The sequence below is a fragment of the Mirounga leonina genome, unplaced genomic scaffold (assembly GCF_011800145.1).
Source record: "Mirounga leonina isolate KUSES-001 unplaced genomic scaffold, KU_Mleo_1.0 Mir_53, whole genome shotgun sequence".
In the NCBI taxonomy this organism is placed as follows: domain Eukaryota; kingdom Metazoa; phylum Chordata; class Mammalia; order Carnivora; family Phocidae; genus Mirounga; species Mirounga leonina.
In genome coordinates, this window is record NW_023270807.1 from 102,519,900 (window position 1) to 102,545,475 (window position 25,576).

Sequence of the window (25,576 nt, forward strand, 5' to 3'; positions counted from 1 at the left end):
ACTTAAAAGCTCCAACTGATTACCTCAACTATTCGTTTCACTTTGTGTATTCAAGCCACACTGCTTTATAAAATCGTTTTTCTTTAAGATAGTGGTTGAAACCCATTTTAATTCTGATCGGAGTACAGAACAGTACTGATCAGGTCGTTTTTTAATCTTTATTAGAATCAGCTATTTCCCAAGTCTAAACTCTGAATTTTTTTAAAACCATAGAAATGGTGGGAGTCACTTGAACGCAGTATGATAAATTTCTCAGCTGAATTCTCAAGTCATTTCAAGAATATTATTTATAAAAGGTGAAAAAACCTGATGGAACGCTGTGAAGAATCCAGCCAGAAATTATTGTATTCCCTAAGATGTATAAGCAATTTAAGTAATATAAATAAGTGTACCTTTTACTCCTATAGTGTTACACCAATGAGGAAACAGTAACTTGTCTAAGGATACATTGGTGAATTCTTTATTAATTCAAAACATTTTTAAAAAGTGTAATGCATGTGCATTTTACAATAATATCCATAGGTTTCCACAGTATCGTTAAATGAAAACAACTGTAGTTTGATTTACTTTGAAAACTAAAAAAAAAAAAAAAAAAAATAGTGTGAGACTTCTGAATTTCCTTACATTATTGTCATGCTCAAATTCTATTACATATTGAAGATTCTAGCATTTTCAGGAAGTCTTTTATCTGTACATAGGTAAAATGATAAAATAGATTAAAGGATGGGGAAATAAAAACCCAAAACAACTTAAATTGGAGGAAAAATCTAGATTATTCAGTTTATAAGTACCTACAGTTATTCTGACACTGCAAAATAACCAAGCATGTGTCTCAAGTTGCATTCATGCATTCAAAATTCCTTTATGGTCCACTATTATGAGTGGACTACAAAATATGGATATAGATTATTAAGTACAATGAACATGGTAGCAAAAAACTGCACACATTCAATGATAAATTTTACAGAACCAACACATTGAAATTATTTTTTTATGTTTAGCAAACACCCTAAAATCATATACAAGAAGCTGTATTTATGACAAATAGGTTAAAGCAAGGGGGAAAAAATCAAGTCTTTTATATTATTTCAATAATCAGTGTTCATTGTTCTGTTGAGGGCAATATGGAAAAGCACTCAACAAAATGATTACTGATTTAAATTACCTCTTATGACAATTAAACTAAAGTCTTTGCTATCCAAGGGATGTAAAGGATAAAGTAAAGATAGTTCAAGGGAAAAAATTCACTTTCACCTCCATTAAGTGAATATTCAAGCTAACATAGTTTTGGAGTTTTATTTTCCCATTGCACTGTATTTTCTCCATGGTATTTGTTAGCAGTCATTTAATGGAACCTAACAGCAGTACTGAGGAATCTGCTCAGAATTTTTTTAGCTCAGCTTCGATGTCCAGTACATTTACCTCTAATATGATCTCTTAATAATATATTGCTTTACAGTGGTGAAACCTAATAAACACTACCTCAACCAGCTGATCAAGGTCAATATTAACAGTGGTAAGTCATGATGGTGGGATGTACCTCTGATATCATGTGATATAAATGGCACGTTACTTCTGTGGTCTTCCAAAAACTGGTAACACCTGTCTAATCATGGGGAAAACATCAGACAAATTCCAATTAAGGGACATTTTACAAACTACTAGACCAGTACACTTCAATACTGTCAAGGTCCTCAAAACCAAAAAAAGTTTGAGAGACTGTTGCAACTAAGAGGAACTTAAGAAGACAGGATGACTAAATATTATGTGTATCTTGAATGAAATCCTGTAACAGAAAAAAGACACTAGGTAAAAGCTAAGGAAATCTGAATAAAGCATGGACTTAATGCATCAATATTGGTTCATTAATTGTGACAAATGTCACAATGGGTGTACAGTATATGGAACCTCTCTGTGGTATCTTCACAATTTTTCTGTGAATCTAAAACTATTCTAAACTAAAAGGTTTAATGAAAAATTTTATGAACACAACCACCTTTTATTCTTTTATTTTCATATTTTCATGGTAAAATTAAAAAAAAATCATACCAGGGCACCTGGGTGGCTCAGTTGGTTAAGCGACTGCCTTCGGCTCAGGTCATGATCCTGGAGTCCTGGGATCGAGTCCCGTATCGGGCTCCCTGCTCAGCAGGGAGTCTGCTTCTCCCTCTGACCCTCCCCCCTCTCATGCTCTATCTCATTCTCTCTCTCAAATAAATAAATAAAATCTTAAAAAAAAAAATCATACCAGAATGTTTCTATTCCGTGCCAATTTCAGTGTTTTCTCATGGCCAGTCTCTCATAATTTAGTTTTAGCTTTATTTCCCATATTTATTTGGCAATTTATTTGATGTTTATATTCTTCCTGTCCTTGGGAATGTTGTTTTATTTCCTTTGGAAATAAAATTTTTCAATGACTTATTTATTATTTATCTTATTTAAACATTTATTTTAAACCTACAATATTATACATGCATATGCATACACACATCTATATACATATATCTGTGTATGTGTGTCATGGAAAGAAACATACTTTCTGGTTGTAGGTTCAGTATGATGTTCATGAACTGAAAACTGAATTTGAATCATATTGAACAAAGCAGTAACAGATTCATATAGTCCTCCATCTTAAAATAAGTGTGGATGAATAATTAAATCAGATTTTTAAAGTATGCTTTTCTAAAGAATTGGGGAAAAGTGCATTAAAGTGGCATTTAATTCATACATTCTTGAAATGGGAATAATTATTGAGCTGGAGAAGTTTGATAAAGTAGTAATAATATATGTAACACTTTATTCTTTCCACGTTGACTTCTTTTAATTCTCATGGCCACCCTGTAAATAAGGGTATTCTATTCCCCATTTGAAGATGAGGAAGCAGGCTCAGAGAGGTTCAATATAATATTTGCCCAAAGTCCCATGAGATAGAAATGTAACTTGAATTCAAATTTGTAAGTAAAGCCTGGTATTTGGGAACAACTGTATCAATCTACGCACTACCATGTGTTGCAAGGATACTATTAAGAACGTTGCAGGGAAGATCAGAAGCCAAGTTTTTGGTATCAGTTTTATTGATAAATATTTGCAGTTGTAACAAGTGAGGAATAACTAAAACTTTTACAGATTTAATACTGTTTTCTCAGGAGAACAAGCATTTTATATCGGTCAGAAATTTAAAAAGAACTGAAAAAAGCATGCAAATATAAATGTTTGCATAATATATTTTGAAAAATAGGGTCAGCAGCTGTCAATATAAAAACACAGGCAAGAAAGTTTTGTGGAACGGTCTTTACTACCTTTCAAAGTAATATGCCATTGTATCCAGAGCAAAGTTTTTAAAATTCATTTTTGATAGGGTTCTATCTATAGGCATTTTAGACCTAAGAAGTTTTAGGTGGCTTTTGAAAGAGTTCTTATTTTCCTATTTTCTGATTGTATTTAAAATTTCTTCCTTCTGTATTTATTCCTCAAAGCATCTGACATGTTGTATTTTTTGCAAATGTAACTTGTCACAATTACGATATGACATTTTTTCAGTATGTTAAAAGTGTATAGAAAAAATGGATTATGTTCAAGGTTAAGAATCAGGTATTATTTTAAGTCAGCTTAATGGGGTGAAAATGTGTTTTTGCCCCTAATATAGAAACATTATTTACCTACTGCTATAGTCCTTTTGCAAAACTGAACTATCAGGTAAATATATGATATGCATTTCATTCTGTAAGTAAGAACCTAGGCAGCATTAAAGGATACTAATAAACACCCCATGCACCATGACCAAATATCAGAACTGGTCATCCTATGTACATATTTTAAGACTTTTTTTTTTTTTTTAAAGACCACATTATGGTCTTGATTTTTGCACTCCATAACATTGATATCAAAATTGAGTTTTGCTATTTTTGTTCATATGCCAGTGCACCCATTGTGCTTAGAGCTGCCCTATAACACTGTTGGAACATCTGTATTACCTTTGGGTAACATAATAACAATTATCCAGAGTAAAGAAGAAGAAGCATCATCCATCCATTATCAGTGTGACCTATGTACAAGATCCTTCTCTGAAGAAATCTGGCATCATCCATCCATTATCAGTGTGACCTATGTACAAGATCCATCTCTGAAGAAATCTGGCTCTCCAATTTAGTTATATACATTTATATATAATCTATACCCTTCACTTTTCTTTCCATGATAGACACATCTGAATTTAGGCACTATAGAAAGAGCATTCATCTCTTCCTGTGTGCATCAGCAGATTCTAACAGTACACAAAGATATCCTGACAATCTAAAACACAAAGTGTACCTTCTAAAGTGCTAATTTGTCCCCAGGGAGGAATATAATCACTAGGAAAAATCAGATTCTATCATAACAAATATTGTGCTCTTGGAATGGTGGCATAGAGACCAGTTGAGGGCTTTTTGTTTATTAAAGCTCTGTAATTGAAACAGAAGGAGCTACACCATACTTTAAAAATTGGTAGAGTTGCAAATATACACACATACTCGTAGATAGAAGCTTCAAACATTTTGAAATTAAATGAGAAACCTCCCCCTCCCCCCAGTAGGAATTCAGCGCAGAAATGCTCACATAACATGGCTGCCAACATCCGATGTGTAAATCTGCTCTAGAATAATTCTCAACCCAACTTCCGAATCATGCCTCAAAAGGATATACTAACTTCAAAGTCTGTATTCTACAAATGCCCAGGTTAGAGATTAGGACTCTTTATAAGGGCCCTTATCTTTTACATTTGGTAAAATATTAAAGGTATTGTCAAACAGACAATTCATCTAATAGTCCAAAGTATCTTATAAAGATAACTTATGGCTAGCAGGTCACCATCAGATATAGTAACAACAAGAATATAAAGTCTACATGTAAAAAGATTGATGCATGCAGTGTGTTATAGTATATTACATATTTTCTGGTCATGTGCACCAATTTATTGTGCCTCAAACATAGCAACAAGTATGATTTTACAACATATAATAGTGAATACATCATAGGAGCATAATAAACTCAATTCTACTCAAGAAAAAATTAAATAATTTAGGAACAATAGAACTTCACAACAGAAGTGATGATTCTTGTAGGTTTTTCTTCACTCTTTCGGAAAAAAATAGGACTTTTTGTAAACATCTTCATAGCTATCTTTTTTTCAACATATTACTGAAAGCTATTATTCAAATAGGAAATATCTAATCGACATGGATAAAGTATGTCTTAACACACTAACACTTTCAGACAAAAACAGGCATTTATTAAAAGAAAGGATTATTACAAATATTTTCTATCTTGTATTCTAACTACATTTTCATAAATAATGTATTTAAAAGTGCTGAATATGGTAGGATAGTCAGCAACGCCAGTGTAAACAGAACATTTTGTTTTCTAACTCTGCAAACTTTTTTTTTAATCCCATTTTGTCAAACACTGCAACAGCTAAAATATTTGCATAGGGAATAGATAATAGCCCTTTTAACCATATCTCCTGAATTCTATATAAATTAGAAAATCAAATTCACTTAAAAAAACAATTCTTGAAATGTCTTAAGTTTTATGGAAAAAGAAACTTATGATGCCAACCTTTCAAGTAAAATAAATTTTAAAAAGAAAACCCCAAACTTGTTTATTTTAAAAATGTTTAATAAATTAAAAATGAGAGGTAGTTAAAAAAATGACAAAACCCATAATTTTAATATCATCCTTAATATAAGGCCAGTATTCTCAGTGGATATAAATATTTTTAAAACTTTCCCTTTAGGTGACTCAATACTGTATTTATTAAGTTTAAGTTAAAAAAATAGCCTCCAGGGGATATTAATATTCAAATGTAACACCTTGATATAAATATGACACTGACTTTTCTGTGTGTGCACGTGATGGGATACTGTTTTCTTGAATGTCAAAAGAACATGCCAATATCAGGCAAGTATTCCGTCTTTAAGATTTAGTGGTACTTATCAAAAATAATATGGCAGCTAGAAGATTTGAGCACTGTACTGCCTTTCAATTATGGATGAGTATTAATAGTTCGGCTTTAACATTTTTAAAATAAGTCATTCTGAAGATACTATGAAAACAGTTAAGGTCTGAAGTAGAGAATTATCTTCTTCATAACCCTTACAAAACTTCTCTTGGCTAAAAACTTAGCTTTTCATTGGATTTTGCTTTCAAGGAAAATATGCCACAGGACAGATGCTATTCATCAAAATGTTTTATGATGCTACATTTAGGCATTCCTTTATTAAATCCTTTTTTTTTATATTCCAAAACTAAGTTATCGAGCTTAGTATTTTTTTCTTGCTAAAGTACATACTTTACACAACCGTTTTAGAACTGGAGAGCCAGTCTTTAATAAATTAATTACAGTATTGGACATCTGATATATACATAGATTTTCTTCTATTACAATTAAAAACAGTTATCACTCTTTGATTTGTCATTGAGATAGAATATCTTCAAATTGTTTTGTGCTTTTTTTCTCTTTTCTTCTTCTTATTATTTGTTGTTTATTTTGTTTTTTTACATAGCAAACTATTCTGTAAAGAAAATGCCACAGTTTTGGCAGTGAACAACCAGAGGAATCCCCCATTAGGATTTCCCAACAAACAGAGATAAAGAGCTCTTTTTCCATGTACAGAAATATTGGCTTCAAAATGAGTGTACTGAACACAGTATATAGCGTGTTGAATACCATTGTTACAACTTAAAAATTGGCTTTTTCTGTCTTAGATTATATTTAAAAATGCAAACCAAAGCCAATTTTTTTTGGCAACTATTTCTATAAGACCATATTGCACAAAAGTCTTTAAATACAGATATAAGGTATGCCATTGGATTAAATATTACAACAGCTACATGGCAAATGAAGCAGTTTTACTTTGCACATGCAGTCTCGGGATACACTAGGAGACTGTTCATAGGACTACAAATACAGTTTGCTTGCAAGTAGAATGAGTGTTGAATAAAACAAACAATTTGGCAATTCATTGTTTTTCTGTGGTGTTTTCTCCAAACTTAACCAGGATAACCTTGATAAAAATGGAGACAAAGACCATATGGTTGTATTTTCACAGTAGCCTGAGGAATGCTAAACTGTAGTTCTCCAGGAACTCAGTTTCTGGTGTTATTTAATTACTTTTATTTCCCATCCCAGCCCTCCAAAATGATTTTTTTTTAAATGAAAATTAAGATTCAGAAGCAGAGTTGGCAGTACTTTCAACAAAGGACTTATAAATTTGAGAGTTCAAAAACCTTGGAAAAGAATCTCTGTGCATTAAGGTATATATCTGAAGTTGGGCATCTTCATACATGTGAGGATTAGGATCCAACAGATTTCTATTGATCACCTCTCTAACTCGAGAATCGAGACTGACCTAAAAAGAAATAAGAGCAGATACATTAAATAAAATTTTTTTCAAAAGCTTTCAATTAAGTAAATATAGGTTTGTGACATTTCAGAGAAACTTCAAAGAGTTAAATCCAACTACCTAAAATCTTGACATTACCTTTTTTTTTTTTTTGAGGTTACCTTTTCTTAGACTACCTAACCTTGCATACTTTTCTTCCTCAAAAGTTGAACTAAAACAAACAAAAAAACAACTTGTCTTTTAAACCAGAAATTTAGTTCACAGATATCCTGGCTTCCTTGGATTTATCTTTTCTATGCACTCACTCAGGTTTTTGACCATTTCTATTCATAGTTGAGGCACTGGAGAATTCCGTAGCCAGAAGACAAATTTATCTCCTCCTATTAGGTAACTGCTGGGGTGACTTTCTTGATGGGACAAGGTAAAAATCTGTCAGAGAGTAGTTCTCTGGCAAAAATTAGCATATCAAGTGCTGATTCCTGATAGTTTTAATATCCCAACAAATCCTATAGCATCAGAGTAAGAAACCAGGAACGTGGAAGGGTGTAGTAGAGCAAAACCAGCGCAGGCATTTTCCATGTCCTGGGGGTACCTGGCAAGGCACAGAGAACTATATGGTCCTTATCCGAGATACATCTAAAGATCTCTGTTCTAAAGATTAAGTAGAACAATTGCTTGAAGTGGAGTCTTTGAAAAGAGAAATGTAAGTAGGAATTCAGAATACCGTGCAAGTAATCAGTACAGTGTTATTTAAAAAGCCAAAATAAATTAAATTCTGCAAATGATAGTTTTTGTTTTGTTTTGTTTTCCATCACTAAATGCTGATCCTGTTGGAGCTGGTAGGACTGCTGAAAGGGAACTGGGGAAAAATAAATAGCAATAAGGGCAGGCTTGGGGAACGGAAGTAAGTTCTGCTCTGAAGTGACATGTTAGCAAAACCTAAGAGGCCAGCCAACACAAACTTGTCCTGATTGGCTTCCTCAGTCCTCGCTGTTGAACACGGACTAGAGCATTGTGATCCATATTATCTGTCTCATGATGTACTCACGTCTATACAAACCTTTCCTATTTATAGCTGAACATTTTGTTGTAAGCATTTTGCAAAAGGCCTTTTGGTTCTGACTTCTTTTCTCCCCTACTGTTTGGATTGAGCCTGGGGTCTGAGAAAGTCCTAATGACTTAAGTGGCTCATATTCTGTCTGGGTGTCCCCAGATTCCTGAGCTCTATGGCTCATGTGGAACTGGGTTGATTGCTACATCCCAGAGACCGGTGCTATGAGAGGGAAATGGTGATCCAGACTAAATTTCTATGGCTTAGCTAGACCAACGTTACAGAAAAAATTAAAGGTTTCTTGGCTGAACTATATATTGTCTTAAGAAATTCTTTAAAAAAAAAGTTCTGGAAATGGATCATTTAAAGGTTTTATTCTCTGTGTTACCTGAGCCATCTGAGGTCATCATCAGTACAAAGAAATAAAAAATACAGAATTTTTTCCTAAGATTTTAATTTAAAAATATTGTTTATCTTTCTACCTAATAGGAATATGTTGACACTGGAGTTCAAGCTGATCTCATACTGAAAAGTGATGTTATGGTAGGGTGAAATCTTATCAAATACACTCAACTGTTTTTGTAAATGTTTTTGCTCTTACTTTCAAACTTGAGAACTTTTTGTTTCAATGGAGGAGGGAAATGTTAGATTAGTGATAAAGAAAAAAGATCATTTATTTCTTAAATAACAGCATAATTAAATACAGTATAATTGTTTGTGGCTGGAACCATATCCGTTACCTTAAGACAGAGAAATAAAACTACCTTGAATGATTAAATGTCTTGAGTTCTCATTGTATAATTTTATTTTATTTTTTTGCAAATTAAAAACCATAGTGAAAGATCACAGAGAAAGTCATCCAACATTTAGTAACCTGTAACAAAAACTCATTTGCTATTTCTATTTAAAAAATAAAATATTTACCTTAATGTCTGCTTGTTTGGAAAAGCTGCCAGTCAAAAGAAGTGTAGAGAGGTCAAATAACAAGGATAAACCCCATGGGTATAACAATAGAGTTTCATCTGGTGGCATCTTTGTGCTTCAGATTGTGGAACATCTATAATACAAGTTAGTGGGGGTGGATCCCAGCATGGGTCTGAGCCACAGTCACCATAGGATTCAGGCACAACTGGATGGCTCATAATCCCATCTAATCTGGGGTACAGTGACTAAGGGCCTGAGGAGTTTCCCATAAAGAACTCATCCCAAGGGAAGAGAAAATTGAGAGGCGCAAGACAAGAGCTACCGTTGGGCAATGGGAATTCTGGTAGTACTCAGTCCTCACAGACTCATATCTAGGTGGGGGAAGGGAGGGTACAATGCAGCAGTCACAGCATTAACAGAAAAAGAAGTATTCCTGTGGGCCGGGGCACCACACAGCTCCTACGGATTTGGCAGCATTCACCCAGCAGCTGTGGCAGTGGTGGGAACAATGGCGGTGTTGAGAGGTGGCCAGTGAAGTTTACAAGGCTTACATGACTTTGTGAGAGGCCTCAGGGAACTGGGAAGCATTCACTCGCACCGGGAGCAGGAGACAGGGGAAGGAGGAAAGCAAGTGGCTTGCAAACATACAAATATCCACCTGCAACTCCACAAGCTAGTTAGAAGAAAAATGTCATGAGAGCTGAAGGTTCAACAAGAGTGTGGTGGTAAAGTGGAGGGAATGAAGACACAAGTCTTGCTAGTGTGGCTTGGGAAAACCTGGCTCAAACTGAGTGATAACACCTGCTTAATCTTGCTACGTTTCCTACCCAGTGGAGGAGAACATCGAGATAGGTGAATATTGCCAGAAGGTTGTATGCTAAGTGTTGACCCTGCCTTTCTGTTCTAGCCATCAAGAGGCAATGGAAATTTTGACTTCATGGACATTTGGGGCGGAATTATGCTGAAAAGGATGAATTTTCACTGAAAGTCTTTTTCCCTTGTGGAGACTCTCCTTAAATTAATTAGGTTAATTCCTTAAACAATTCTTTAGATAACATGATTAAGTTTTTTCCTTCATTTTTTTTCCATTTTATTTTTAATTTTACCAAAGTTGCTTTATTTAGGATTCTTTTGGAAATAAAATTCTGATATTTTTCTTTTTCCTTTATAAGTTCATATTAAATTTTACCAGTGATAGCTTCTGCCACTGGAGATATTCTTTTTAATTTTAACTAAATTTGGTTTTCTCATGTTAAATTTTATAAAGAATATTGGATTCTCCTATTAGTTTTAATAAATTTATACCATGTGTACTTTTAGTTGTATTATTTTGTGTTGATTATTTCTACTGAAAATAATTATAAATAAAACTATTGGGATTTATTTCTTGGAACAAAGATCATTGGATAAAGTGCAGTAGCCATATTCCTGGTATGGCCCAAATGATGGGAAAGTTTATTCTGCTTGTCTGAGGGAGAGTTCAGGCATGTGATTATGATTGCTGTTTCTCATGGTGTCTTAAGTTCTAAGGTTTGGTTTATAGAAGTCTATAGAAGTCATGAAGAAAATACTAGGCAATGGGATTACTAGCCAGCATATTACAGTTGAAAGGGCACCACATTTGGAATCAGAAGACCTTGGGCTTGTGTCCTACAATAGTTGGTTTACCTCTTTGAGAATCCATTTATTTCTTTTGTTGTAAAATGGTGCCCTCTGTCTTAGGGGCTAAAGGATTCTTGTGAGACCTATATTGTGATAATATATGTGAGACCATTTTGTCAATAACAAAGTTTAAGCTCAATGTAAAGTGATATTAATACTACTACTAATTGACCTTCAGTATTATGACACATTTTTGATCACAGTGTCTTCAGACTTTCTATCAACTTGAATTTTACCTTCTCAGAGTGACCCTACCTGACTATCCCTCTTCTAAACAATACCATTGACCTCCACCTCCATCATAATGTTTCTCACAGTTTTTAGTAATTTGCTTTTGAGATGATGTGTCTGTCCTGAAATGTAAGCTTTGTAAAAGATAGGCCAATGTTTTTCTTGTTCACCAACATATTCCCAACATCTAACCCAGTATCTGGCTCATAGGAAACAGACAAATATTTTTTGATTGATAATATGCATGCACAAAGAAATTAATCTGAGAAAATAGAGTTAAATGAGTCCTGTTTAGAAAAGCCAATTTAAATCATCAAAAGTGCTAATTCACATAATTTTGCTTAAAGAGGCACATACTTGCAAACACAGAATCCACGTGTCTATCACATATGCATTATTTTTAGATAATTTTGGATTTTAAATAGGTTTACTGCTTTTTTTCTCCCAGATAACAACTGGAAATTCAGGATGAAATCAGAAGACGCAAACAACCCCTACTACTATTCAAATCACCATGGGAGAGAGAGCTGTAAAGTTAGAGATTTAGTGAGTTTTTGAGCTTTTTCTATGCCATTACTCTACACAATGAGGAAGCTGAGGTCAGAGACCCCTGAAATGAGCTGCTCAGTGTCATAAGGATGTTAAGTAGTAACAGGACTGGATTACAGCCCAGATTAAGGATAATGCCATCACTAAAAAGATTTGTGGAAAACTGAACAGTTTTCTTCATTATAGGTATGTCTTTTTATAATTACTTATTCTTTCAATAGCTCAATGCTGTTTATAGTAGATAATAGCTTCTAAATAGACTTTTTTTTGAGATTTTATTTTTTAAGTAATCTTTACACCCAACGTGGGGTTCAAACTTACAGGAGTTCAAGAGTTGCATGAGCCAGCCCAGGAAACACAAATAGAATTTTTACTAAAGTTCTTAATTTTGCTGGGTTTGTCTTTTCAATATTTAATAAATATAAACTGCCATCAGCATCTGCTATCTGCAGCAAGATTACTATCAATCTTAAATTCCTCTTTACTACCCCCATTTATTTTCTCTTTGAGAACATCACACAAAAAATTTACTTTTGAAAAATGCTCTTTATGTGTTTTTAGTTGTTTTTTTAAAATTAAAATTTGTCCTTTCCCTCTTGAAATATACGCTATACCAGAAAATGAAAGTTATACTGTCTCCTGATTGCAAACATCTATTTTATAACATACTGCTCAAGTTATTTAAAATGCATAAAACACACTCTTTGAGTAATGAAATGTAATTTCAAGCATACTGGCTTCATGAAGAAAATAAGTTATCTAGATATAAATAATTTTGAGAATGTAGACTTTCTCTACATTTAACCAAGAGGAACATGAGAACTCAATCAAATTAAGATAAAATGAGTGTCTAGTGAAGAAAAATGAGGTTCTAGTTAAGAATGGAATCCTGACAATTTTTAGTTGTTCAGTCATTATTTTATAAATGATTCAAATATTCATGTTCTTTAAAAATATTCGGAATAAGTAGAAACAGTCATAGAATTTCAGAGGTAGAAAGGCCAGATTATCTGGCCCCCAAATGGGAAATGGATCCCAACTCCAATTAGTTTGTAGCAGCTGCTTTGAATATTGTGTTGAGAGAAATTCTCTGGTTGAATCTGGGTATAGCAGTAAGAACCATGATTGATAAGCCACTTGGTGAAGAGAATGGAGTAATAGCAAAGAGCCTTACAGCTGTCATTCTGGATTTGGTTTACTATTCTCTGTGTCCCTTTTTAGCTTTATTTTGGTAAACAAAGCAACTGAATAACAAATCAGAGAAGTGAACTAATTTATCCCAGGCCACACAATCAGGTTGAAGCAGATCCAGAACCAGAATCTTGTGCACCTGAATGATTAGTTCAGTGCTCTTACCACTATAAAGTCAGGGCTGTTCTGATGTAACATATGTTCTCTCCACTGCTGGAAAACAAAATTGGAAGGTGACAACTCGGTATCATCAGACAGTTATTATTGTATTGTGGCTGATTAGAGATTGACAAGTGTTTGCACAGAAAGGTCAGTGAGATGTAATAGTTTAGAAAGGGCTCTGGGGTGGCCAGAAAGTGCATGCCATATTCTGAGTGTATCAGTGAGTCAGGTCATGGTTCAAGAGTAAATATATCTATACCTTGGCTTAAAATATAACTTGTAAACAATTTTCTTTTATAATTGCAAATACCTACTTTTGGTTTATTTGTTTTTGCTACTCAGCAATGACCAAATGACCAAATGTAATTACTATGTTGACAGGAGAACAATCCTTTGACTAACCAAAGGCACTCATACAGTCCAATCATTTAGATTCTATGTCAAGAGTTATTTACAAGTCAGCACACAAGTAGCAAAATGATGAAAATCTGAATTTTGCTTCCATCTCTTCTCTGTGGTATTTTGAGGATATTAAGGAGTGGGTAATGGCCCAAATATAGATACACAAAGGAGAAAAGATATATGTCTGTTACACTAAATATTAGTCCATTTAATTTAGGAAAGGTAGTGCTCTTGATCAGGAAATAGTATTTTAATGACTTTTTGGTGAAACTCATATTCAAAATAAAGAAATTAGGCTAAAACAAAACTGCATTACTTTTGCAAAAACAATGAAATTCTAAGAGTTTATATTTCAGTAATCAGTAACTAAGATAGCTTAAAACTATGGCCCAAAGAAGTAATTTTATAAAAATTGTTTATTTTACAAAGCTCCGTTAATCAGTGACATCTGAAAATCAGAAGTGTGAAGACAACGGGAAAGTGTTTCCCATAAAAACTAAAAACTAGTAAATGGACACTGTAAAATAAGGGAATTCTATGTACTTCGTATGGAGAATACTTTTTCTACCAACATTCTTTTAAATTGAACACCAATCATAGGTGGTACAAAGAATGGACTAGGTAATTGAGACAATTATCATTTTCACATGATACATAGTATATATTTTGGGGAGAGAAATGGGCTAGATAATCTTCCCAAGCACCAATTATGGGCAAGAGAAGCACATCATTGGGCACATTTGGATCCGTTGATATCTTTGCCATGTAATGCAAAATTAAAATAAAAATGAGAATGAAATGTATATGTTAATAACAAGTAGAACTGGCTAGATGCTGAGGTTTCAGACAGACCACAAACCTGAAGAATGTATTTCTGATGTTAGAACCACAAAGTGGCATCAGTAATAAATGCATTGAGGCTACAGAAAAAATTCTCCCCACTTTGTTTCTATGAATACTTTTTCTATATTAATGAGGGAAATAAAAAATAGAACAATCTTTGTGTATCCAATTCCAGGTTTCTCATTTTGTAGAGACAATACTATTGGAGTCCTCTGGAATACCAATGGCAATTATAACCTTAACAAATTTTTTAAACTTACTAAGGTATACCTTATTAGAAGTGAAATCCTTTATACAGCCTCAATAAAGTAGACATGGATTTGTTTTATAGATTTCAGGGTGAGGGGTGTAAAGCAGGTTGGGGCCACATCCCGGATTGGATGAAGCACCAATGAGCAGAGCCTATTTCTAGGGAACTTTACAAATGGGAACACAGGAGAGGAGTGTGAAGCAGAAGGTACCAGGTCAGGACATTTAAATGCACAGAGATAGGAAAGACAAAAAGAGGGTGGTGTGGAGAACAGAAGGCATTCAGGAACCTCTAAATTCAAATGCTTTAAAGGACCCTGGAACTCTGTCACGCAGCACTCCAGAGGCCTGGCTACACTATTCATTCCTCCCTCATCAAGTGCTTTTAACCCTGGCAGCTGGAACATTACTTAGGATCAAATTAATTTTTAAAAAGTTAACGGAAAATTGTTAATTTGTTTGCTTGAAATGTTCCTTGTTTATTAGGTATGTTTCGGCAATGGCAAAAATAGCTTGCATTTTGAATAACAGGATAACTGGAATAAATAAAAGTATTGCTATTACCCATCTCTCCCCTAAGAATATTAATGGGTCATAAAGGCCCATTCTTCAATCTGTAAAAATTCTATGATAAGCATCAACAAACATGGTAGTTTTGTTTTTTTTTAAAGCTCCTATTACAGAGGTTTTCAAACTAGTATGTACATGGAAAGCTTGTTAAAAGTCCAGATTCCTGGGCTCTATTTCCAAAAATTCAGATTTAGAAGTATTGGGTAGGTCTCAAGAATTTGCTTTTCAAACAAATGCTCCAGGTGATTCTCAGACAGGAGATCTGGGGACCACGCTTTGAGAAACACTGCCCCACAGTAAATTCTTCTTTTCCTCTTTAGCGTAAGTCACTGTACTAAGCAAATTGTATTTAACAGGCTTTGTAAAGTTAGTTCTGAGAAGCAAGTAGCTTACCCCACGATTCAGCGAGAGATAAATGATCAAAGCATAGTGGGGAAACCTAGCCTTCAAACCTGTGTTCAGGTAGATTGTCAGAGTGAAATCTAAATTATCTGCCCAGGGAAGCCTTTGAGCCTGTCCACACCCCATGCATTACCCAATGTGGACACAGGTCCCTTTGCGTTTATCCTTGTTCTTAGGAAGCCCATATTAATATTTTCCAGATTTTTACCTCTTTTGGTGATAGTATAGAAATGTAATCTTCATAGATCATTCTGGCCTTTTCTTCAATTACTTTTTTGTTCTGCTCTTTCTTTAAGTCTTCACAGGCAAGCCAGAAAAGTAGGTTCTCTTCACTGTATTCTGTTCGGAGAAACTCTCTGAAAAGGTTTCTTCCTGCTGGGGCCTTCATCATCTTGTCAAAATTTTGAGACCAGGACAAGACTTCATCTGAAGTGGGGTTTTGGCTGCAAAGACAGAATTGGGCCATTATCAAAGGCAACTCTGACCTAAGAATACTTAGCCCAGGTAGGGGGAGAAAAGATAGAAATTGCTATTCACTTGCTGCCATCTAGTGGTCACTGACAATTAGTTTAGCCTGATCTGATAAGTATCTGCCAGGACTACTAGGCTAGTTATTTCTGGATATTAAGAAAAATTTGTTTAGGCATAAGTGTGTGCTAGGGAGCAAAGCATTCAAATAGCAAGGGGCTATACACACTGTGCACATGGTCATCATAAATTCGTAATGAAGCCCAGACATGTTCAAACCTTAACAATATATCGCAAATTGAAAAAGACACCCTATGCATTAATTTGAAGGGCAACTGAAATTTTTGTTTGCTTCTGATGTAGATTTTAATTTAATTTCTTTGTTTATATTTTTTGATGTAGAGTTTTAACTTTAAAGCTATAAGGTACAGTTTCTCTTTTCCTCTCTGATAGCTACTTTTTCATTTGTCACTGGATCTAAAATAAGAATACATTGTATGCACTTGTCACATATTTTCCTCAGCTCTAGTATTACTCTATTAAATATTATGAATGAAGTATTACCCATGAATGGAATTATTAGAGCTAAAAATCTCAGGGCCTTTATAATGACACTGAGGACTTTCTAGATATTTATATTAAAGTTTTCAGTGACTATGTTCATTCAGAAACCACCAGTTATTACTCCCTTTGGTTATACTTCAAAGAAATGGAAAAGAGAAGCTTGGAGATTCTTACGGTTAAATTGATCCAGATCTTGCTTTCTTACCCATTGGTTTATTTAAGAATTTTTAACCTCCTCAAAAAGTTAAAAATAGAACTACCCTACGATCCAGCAATTACACTACTAGGTATTGACACAAAGAATACAAAAACACTAATTCAAAGGGATACATGCACCCCAATGTTTATAGCAGCATTATCTATAACAGCCAAATCATGGAAAAAACCCAAGTGTCTGTCGCTTGATGAATGGATAAGGAAGATGTGGTGTATATATATATATACAATGGAATATTACTCAGCAATGACATGGATGGAACTAGAGAGTATTATGCAAAGTGAAATAAATCAGTCAGAGAAAGAAACACCATATGATTTCACTTATATAGGGAATTTAAGAAGCAAAACAAATGAGCAAAGGGAAAAAAAAGAAAGAGAGGGGTAAACCAAAAACAGACTCTTAAATATAGAAAACAAACTGATGGTTACCAGAAGGGAGGCGGGTGGGGGGATGGGAGGAATAGGTGATGGGGATTAAGGAGTGCACTTGTCGTGATGAGCACAGGGTGTTGTATGGAAGTGTTGAATCACTGTATTATACACCTAAAACTAATATTATACTGTATGTTAACTGGAATTTAAATAAAAACTTTAAAAAAAGGGAAAGAAAAAAATTTTCCAACCCAAAATATATTTGTCCAAGAAGTACTTGTATTTTATTTTTTATTTTTCTGACCAAGTATTTTAAATATATTTGTTACTAATCCAAAATGTCTGAACTTCGTTCATTTAAAAAATTTTAAATGTGGAAAAATTACTATGAGGCACCAACATTAAAATCTTTTCATAGGAAGCAGAAAAAGAAAGCACCTATAATTATACAAGTAATCTCCTTGTAGTTTAATTTTATTTTGTAGATACTACAATGAGAACTTGATTTTCATTTTGGAAAAATACCTGGTTAGAGTCTGTTCTGATGGAAATGGGACCAGGGACCAGCTGGGTGCCCTTTTTGACCAACCAACTTAGGTAATTACATATCTTTTTTTTTTTTTTTATGTGTTTTAGACTCTTCCCTGATAAAGAGAAAAGCTTAGGAAAAATATTCACAGGAAAGAGAAGAATTAGGGCAATCAGGGGCTAATTCACCTTAACAGTCATTACTTTTTTGAAAGAGAGAGATAAACTCAGGCAGTGTTTTACCTGATAGCTTAACATAGGTAATAGAACAATTGATGAAAAGAAGTTGCCATCACAAATAACATCTCCCAGACTGAGAATGCATTCATTTCACAAAACCATTTTGAGGAGTACCAGGACACAAGAGCTAATACTCCAGCACTGAGTAGATGTAAATGGTGTACAAACACAAGACACGATTACAAGGTGAAGCATACTTACCATTCCTCCAGGACTTGGATACTCTCCATTTTTGTGGTATGTGTGGGTCTTCCTGCATTTTCCCCTCTTTCTTCATTCCTAACAGTGAGGCTGCAAGGTAGTATAACACTTTATTTTGTCTAGGGAAAACCAATTACTTAAAGAAAAGAAAAAAATTTGCAGGAAACTATTTCACAGAAGAATTTTATTCTCAACTATGAGAGAATATATATATATGTATATATATATGAAGTGTACAAAGAGTGACACCATTTAAAAATGATGGGGAAGCCTATTAAGTTCACTACTTAATAAAATAATGAAGTAAATAATCTCAAAAATGGATACTGTTATACATTGACTTCATCCTTACATAATTTGAATTACTTAACATCTCCCAGATACTTCACATGATTATGTGCTTTAATATTTGATATGAATCATTGTTACTCTTTGGAGTAATGTCATTTTGACTTTTGGTTAGTTCTATTTATAGCTTGTTTTCCATTTATTTTCTCCCATTGATAGCTAAAAAGATAAAATGTTTCAGATTCTGAAACAAAATTTGCTAAATTCACATCATCATTTTCTGCATCCTAGGTGTTCTGTCCCTGATACCATCACTCCTCCATCCACTCAAGTTCGAACTATGGGATTTATATTTTTGTCTTTGCCCTTTCCTCCCATTTAGTCAGTCTTCAATGTCTTGGGAGGGACAGGCCAGCCACTGTGAGGGTTTGGGTAGGACCACTGGGTCGGAGGAGTCTCTGTGTATCTAGGATGTAAATTTGAAAATTCTGCAGGATTGCAAGAGCTAGGATAATCCCATGGGCTTTAGTCACTCAGAACAAGAATTGTCTGATTCAGGGAAACCTCTGCTGAGCAGCACGATAGAGTGGAACACCCAAGGTTCTAGGTGTAAATGAAACGTAATGAGGGAGGTTATGGGTGATACTAAGAAGCAGGGTGGTTGGGATGGCTCAATGGCCTTGAAAAGTCAAGCTACTGAATTAGCAAACTGATCCCTCGGTCTAGGAGCCAAGAAGCTTCATTGGAGCCTGTCAGAGAGCAAAAGTCCAGATAACATGTCTTTCGTTTGTCAGACATTCATTTGTTCAACAAGGGGAAATGGAAACTATTATTTCCTAGTACCTATTATGTGTCAGGCACTGTCTTTTTCTCTCTAGTTTTATTATCTCCATTTTATAGATGAGCAAACTGAGCCACAGAGCTGTCTAGTAGGTTCGCCCAACGTTGGACATGAAATATGTTGTATGACTGGAATGTGAATCCAATTCTGTCACACAAATCTGTAATCTTTATTGAGTATCTATTAAAAACCATGCTCTCTGATAGGCGTTGAGGCAACATACTACTTGTGTGAATGCAGAAAAGGGGCACTAAATAAGGTTGTAGCAAAAGGAAGGGGGTTAGTAGGACAAGGATTCCAACAAGCCATTGTTCTTAAATCTGAGAAGCTTGGTAATGGAAGTGGAGACATTGGCTCATTAATTCATTCCTTTTTTTTTTTTTTATTTTAAAGATTTATTTATTTGAGAGAGAGAACGAACGCGGGGGAGGGGGAAGCAGAGGGAGAGAATCCTCAAGCAGACTCCGTGCTGAGTGCAGAGCCCGACACGGGGCTCAATCTCACAACCCATGAGATCATGACCTGAGCCAAAAGCAAGAGTCGGACACTTAACCAACTGAGCCACCCGGGCACCCAAACATTAATTCATTCTTTGATTCTCATGAGCAAGGGTAAGGATAGAGAGAATGCTGGAAAGGGAAGAATCTAAGGAAGAGAGGCCAATCTGCAACTGAAAGAGATTAGATAGGAAAATGTACTTGGGAAAGTGGACTACCCGGAGAAAAGAGAATTCAGGGGCGCCTGGGTGGCTCAGTCATTAAGCGTCTGCCTTCAGCTCAGGTCATGGTCCCAGGGTCCTGGGATCGAGCCCCGCATCGGGCTCTCTGCTCCACAGGAGGCCTGCTTCTCCCTCTCCCACTCCCCCCTGCTTGTGTTCCCTCTCTCGCTGCATCTCTCTCTGTCAAATAAATAAAATCTTTAAAAAAAAAAGAGAATTCAATGGGAATTGCAAAAGTGGTGTGGCTCAAAGGATTCTGGGAAGCAGAAACGCTGATCGTTAAACACCCAGCAAACTGACTAGTGCTCTGCAGAGAGGCAGCAGTTCCAGGGTTAGAACCCTCCATGCCTTCGGTGTGGGGTAGCCACGGGGAAAACAGTGAGGTGGGATTCAGAGAGAGCAGCACTGTTGTTTATGTGTCTGCGTGTGGATTCTGTGAATATATCTGCAGCTTGAGGTAGTCCAGAACACTCAGCCCTCGATGTAGCGACACACTTCTGTCAAGGGTGTGTTTGAGAGGAGATCCATTACCCTCTCAAAGTATCTTTGAGTAGGAGTGCTTTTCTGGAATTTGATATCTTTCCAGTAATTATGGGAAAGTGGGTGGGAGGAGGTAGGAATACATATTGACAACATCCTGTGAAATTTCCTGGGCGAAATTCATGACGCCAAATATATAAAATGTGCAAAATTTTTGTAAATTCTGGAGAGATCATATTTAAATAGGATATTAATACCCATTCTGCCAACCTTTACTGAGCTTGTATGCGTATGTGCGCACATACACGGTAAGGTACCATAAAAAGGCCAGATAATGAGCTTGCTTTCACTGAGTAAATAATAAACTCCTTGAGAATTTATTTCTGTTCCATTTCCACAGTGTCCCGAAGAGTGTGCACACAAATGCAGCTATACTTCACTTTAGGCAATATCTTAGAAAAAAAAATTTGTTCTCCATTGTGTCTTTGCTGTAGAGTAACAAATCTGGAATCCACATGCGTGATTCACAAGTTTCTGAACATGAATTCTGGCTCTGATATCTGTTTCTGTGATATTTACAAACATCCCAAATGCCACCATATTAGAGTGATCATCATGAAATATTGGGTTGTGTTTGTATCTTTCATTTCCACAGATGGTAAAATATGGACACACATTTGTACTAAAACTGCTTATAACAGATATTCAATAACTGCTTAACTGTTCAGTGTTTACTCCGTTTCTTGATCTAATATTGGATTAAATATTGCCCTGTAGAAAGAAATGGACTTTCAGCAATTGTCAAGTGTCCTTTTAATTAACTTTCCTTTACTACCATTCTTAAAAAATTGGTTTCAAAGTTCCAGTTATGAAGAACTGCTAATAATGCCACTTTAAAAAGATGAAGAGAAATGGATAAAATGGTAACAGAGTTGGTACTAGACTGCTTACCATCTATGTCTTAGGAATGACTAAGTTTCAGCTGGTCTTGTTCTAAGTAATATAGTGGAGTTTTTTTTTTTTTTTAAGGTAATAAATGACAGGAAATATTTGCTCTAAATCAACATATACATAGTTCATGTGCTTGAGAAACGCTCTAAAAGTAAACCAAGTTTAACAGTCACGAGTAGTCATGTGGAGACATGTTTTTTTTCTCACTTTTACAATGTTTGTAACATTCTTAACTAACATTTCTGCTTTTTAAGCAACTAAAGCCATAAAGAGAACAGAATGCATGTATAATGCTCACTGTGGGAGTCTTGATCAAAGCTTAAGTATTTTATAGAAGACAGTGCCAATAATCTAGGCTAAGTATACGAAAATAAGCATTTAAAACCCCATTAGAAATTCTATAGAATGGTGACTTTGAGAAGGGAGAAATACATTTGGTACATTTCAGAAAATAAGGAAATATGCCTTCCTTGTGTGTGGGTGAATTTTTTGTTTGCTTACAGGGGCGCTGAATGAGTAGGGTGGGGAAAACATTACCTGCTGCCCGTTACAGAGCTTACCTACTGATTCATCATCATGGATGTGTGTGGGGCCTATTTTGGAAGACAGTCTACTTTTGTAGGAAAAACAACTGGTTCTTAGGGAGAGCCCTTGAAATGGCTGCAAATAAGATGAAAACTTTGCAGTAGCCATGGTAACTCTAGAATGGGGGCCGATCGCAAAACCACATAAATTTACACAAAATCTCAGCTGAAGAATCAATAGGATGCTTGAATTTAATTCACTATGACATCAAGGCTCAAGAAAGATCCACTGTCATTGGTAAAGACAGATACTATTCAGTATTTTAAAATTCTCACAGTGTATCAGTTTTTCTTTTTTTATTTAACAGCTTCTACCTCAAATTTTCCAGTGCAAAAATGGAATCAACATCCTTCAGACTCTGAAAAATAATTGGTAGGTTATTCTTCAAATGTTTCATTTTTTTCCCCCAGTAAAAATACCATGGTAAAATAATACCACAGCTTTATTTAGGAGTCAACAACAATTTATAAATATGTATGAGACACCTGGTTCATGCAATGTTGCCTGGGTTGGAAATTCAAGATGAATATGACAGAGCCTCTGAAAGTGAAAAGCTCTGACAGGTAATAAGCATCACACAGCACTGCAATGAGAGCTAAAATAGTGGTATGCATATAATGTTTCTTAGGTAGTTACAGTGTCTACACTTTTGCATGAGAGAACTGAGAGAGGCTTTGCAGAGGAGGTAATGATTAAACTGAGCTGAACAATGAAGGCAGGTGTTTCAGATGAGACCGGGACAAAGGGAATTCCAAGCAGAGGGGGGAAAGTCACATGTAAGAGGCTGGGAGTTGTAAAAAGGCACGATATAAATGTAGATCAAAATGGGCCGATCAGATGTTTCAGGGTGGCAGTGATACATTAGAATAGGCAGTGAGGTGTGCTTATGTAACAGGTCAAGAAGACAATGAGGTGCTCTCCAAAAGTAAATATACCTCCTTTATGATGACTTTTGCTTTTATTGCTTTATTTTCCTCCTCTCATAAGGGGATAATGTTAAGACCCACTACACAAGGTTGCAAAGCAAAGACTAAAAACTTGAGACAAAAAGGCAAATTATTACACATGCTTCATTAAATGTAAGGGCAAATTAGTCACATATTGAAATGACAATTCCACGTTTACCAAAGACCTTTTAATTTCAACTTGAGGAAATAAAGCCTTACACTCTGCCATTATTGTAAAAGCCCTCCTCATACATTACCTTACTACTTCTTCCTCACAACTGTTCCTGTAAGGTAAGCAGGGGATTTGTTATTCATCATTCCCATTTTATTTCAGAGGAAACAGTCCCCGAGGTTGATCTACACCATTCCCACAACTAAATCATATCAGGGCTGGCCTTGAACTCCCATCTTCTGACTTCTGGTCTCATGTTCATCTTCACTACTCAATGCCACTTCTCTTTATATAAAAGAATTAACTGTGGCCTTTTTTAGCTTCTTAGTTATTTACAAAGATGGATTGCTCTTCAATGTTTGGAAGCGGGAAACCTCAGGACAAACCAGTTGACTGCGTGCAAATGCCTTCTCTCTTGGAATTGTCCCATGGCTATTGGGCTATAGGAGTTACTGCCCAGAGGGCTGAATATACGGTAGATACTGGCAAGGAACAATTTCTTAATTCCCTGGAATTTGAGATGACCAGGAAGGAGTGATACAGAGGGTTTTGACAGCAAAGCCTAAATGAGGAAGAGAAGAGAGGATGCTACTCATGACTGCAGATCAGGTGTTGCTACTGCCAAGAGCCTCCTGGGAAGTACAACTTGCTCCCATCAGCAGAGTAACTTTGAGAAGGGAATGCAGAAAGGAGAACGGCACCGATACATTGCTTAGAAAAGACGACAAACGGAAGAGAAAAGGCACCAGAAGGTGGGGCAGTAACCATAGGCCATCCATAATTTCTCACATAAACAAATCAGTTATCGTCAAGCCTATGACTTCAACCTCATCAGTTTTATGTATACATTTTGGAAAAATGGCTCGGTTTTGAATGGGGTATGTGGGGATGGGAATGGTGGCTAGAAATTTGTGTTTGGAAATGTGATACAATGCTTGTCTAAAAAAACAAAACAAAACATTGCCCCTAAAAGTATTCCCCCTGCTTTTGATAATCATGTGTAATAATCATATGACATATGAGAAATAGAATCATGTGTCATAAAACGAGTATTTTATTTGGCTTAAGTTTTTATTTCATAAACTTAAACCTCTCCAAAATAAAATAATCCACTGTTAAAAATCTGCCCACTAGATGGCTGTGTTGCCTTTATAAATATCCTTTTAAATTAAATCTGAATAAAAGAAAATTGAGGAAGTTTCTGGGAGTAATTACCCTTATTTGGAAAAATATCTATTCTTATGTGTGTGGAGGTTTGATAATTATATCTTTCTAAGGAATTGGAGAGGAGTCATTCAGTTTTTCTGTGAGTGAAATAATCAAACTTGAAGGGGATACTTTTAATCTCGGGAGGTGTGCAGAATTGCACCCATTTTTCCTTTTTGGTATTTAGAAAATGTTCTGGATAGTCCCCAGCCCTAAGTCATTTGACTTAGGAATAATTTAGTCTTTAAAAAAAGGCAAGCCTAATCCTATTAACATTATAGTTATCCTTTCCAATAATAAGTTGTTTGAACTCTGATGTCTCTTGCTGGGGTAATATGGAACTTAAGTCATACTTTTTTTTTTTTTTAAGATATTATTTATTTGACAGAGAGAGAGAGAGAGTGCAAGCAGGGGGAGCAGCAGAGGGAGAGAGAGAAGCATGCTTTTTGCCTCACGTGGGACTCGATCCCAGGACCCTGGGATCATGACCTGAGCCGAAGGCAGATGCTTAACCGACTGAGCCACCCAGGCGCCCCATAAGTCATATGTTCTTATGACAAGATTTCTATCTAGCAGCAGATAGGAATTTTTTTTTTTAATTGAGAATTCTTTAAAAGAGCCATTTCGAGAATAGATTCTCCAAACGATTTTCATTCCAGTTTGGGCTATATGTAAGCAATCATTTCTTCTTTTAATGCATGGAAACTGAAGACAAATCTTTTTATCTACTCATCCTCTCTTTCTTTGCTACCAATTTCTCCCGACACATGCTTCTGTTTGAAAAGATGGGTTTCAAAGGTTCCCCTTTTCCATTGGTATAACATTTTTACTTCAAACTCCAAGCTATGTATTTTAGTTCATCGACACATTTGATTTAGAAGGCCAACTGCTAACAAGTTATTACATAGTTAAAATCTGGATCCATTATGTAAAGCTTATTTTTATTTTTTTATTTTTTATTTTTTTAATTTAATTTTTTTTTAAAGATTTTATTTATTTATTTGAGACAGAGAATGAGAGACAGAGAGCATGAGAGGGAGGAAGGTCAGAGGGAGAAGGAGACCCCCCGCCGAGCAGGGAGCCCGATGCGGGACTCGATCCAGGGACTCCAGGATCATGACCTGAGCTGAAAGCAGTCGCTTAACCAACTGAGCCACCCAGGCGCCCCAATGTAAAGC

General features: G+C 35.4%; 1 protein-coding gene and 1 long non-coding RNA gene across 6 annotated transcripts in view; one reads left to right on the forward strand and one right to left on the reverse strand.

Moving 5' to 3' along the window:
* The window catches only part of LOC118001092, a 30,429-nt gene extending 21,218 nt beyond the window's left edge, over positions 1–9,211 (forward strand). For 2 of the 3 annotated variants that reach the window (XR_004676623.1, XR_004676621.1), the window contains exon 3: positions 8,923–9,211. This is a non-coding gene — a long non-coding RNA (uncharacterized LOC118001092). Of the gene's footprint in view, positions 1–1,459; positions 1,517–8,922 lie in introns of all 3 variants that reach the window. The other variant, XR_004676622.1, reaches the window with a different exon arrangement.
* RGS17 (regulator of G protein signaling 17) overlaps positions 3,919–25,576 on the reverse strand; it is a 91,991-nt gene continuing 70,333 nt past the window's right edge. For 2 of the 3 annotated variants that reach the window (XM_034991056.1, XM_034991055.1), the window contains 3 exons: positions 18,211–18,300; positions 15,827–16,061; positions 6,341–7,388 (listed from right to left, as the gene is read on the reverse strand). In XM_034991056.1, coding sequence (XP_034846947.1) covers positions 7,200–7,388; positions 15,827–16,061; positions 18,211–18,300 — 514 coding nt within the window. In that variant the 3' untranslated portion in view covers positions 6,341–7,199. Of the gene's footprint in view, positions 7,389–15,826; positions 16,062–18,210; positions 18,301–25,576 lie in introns of all 3 variants that reach the window. The other variant, XM_034991054.1, reaches the window with a different exon arrangement.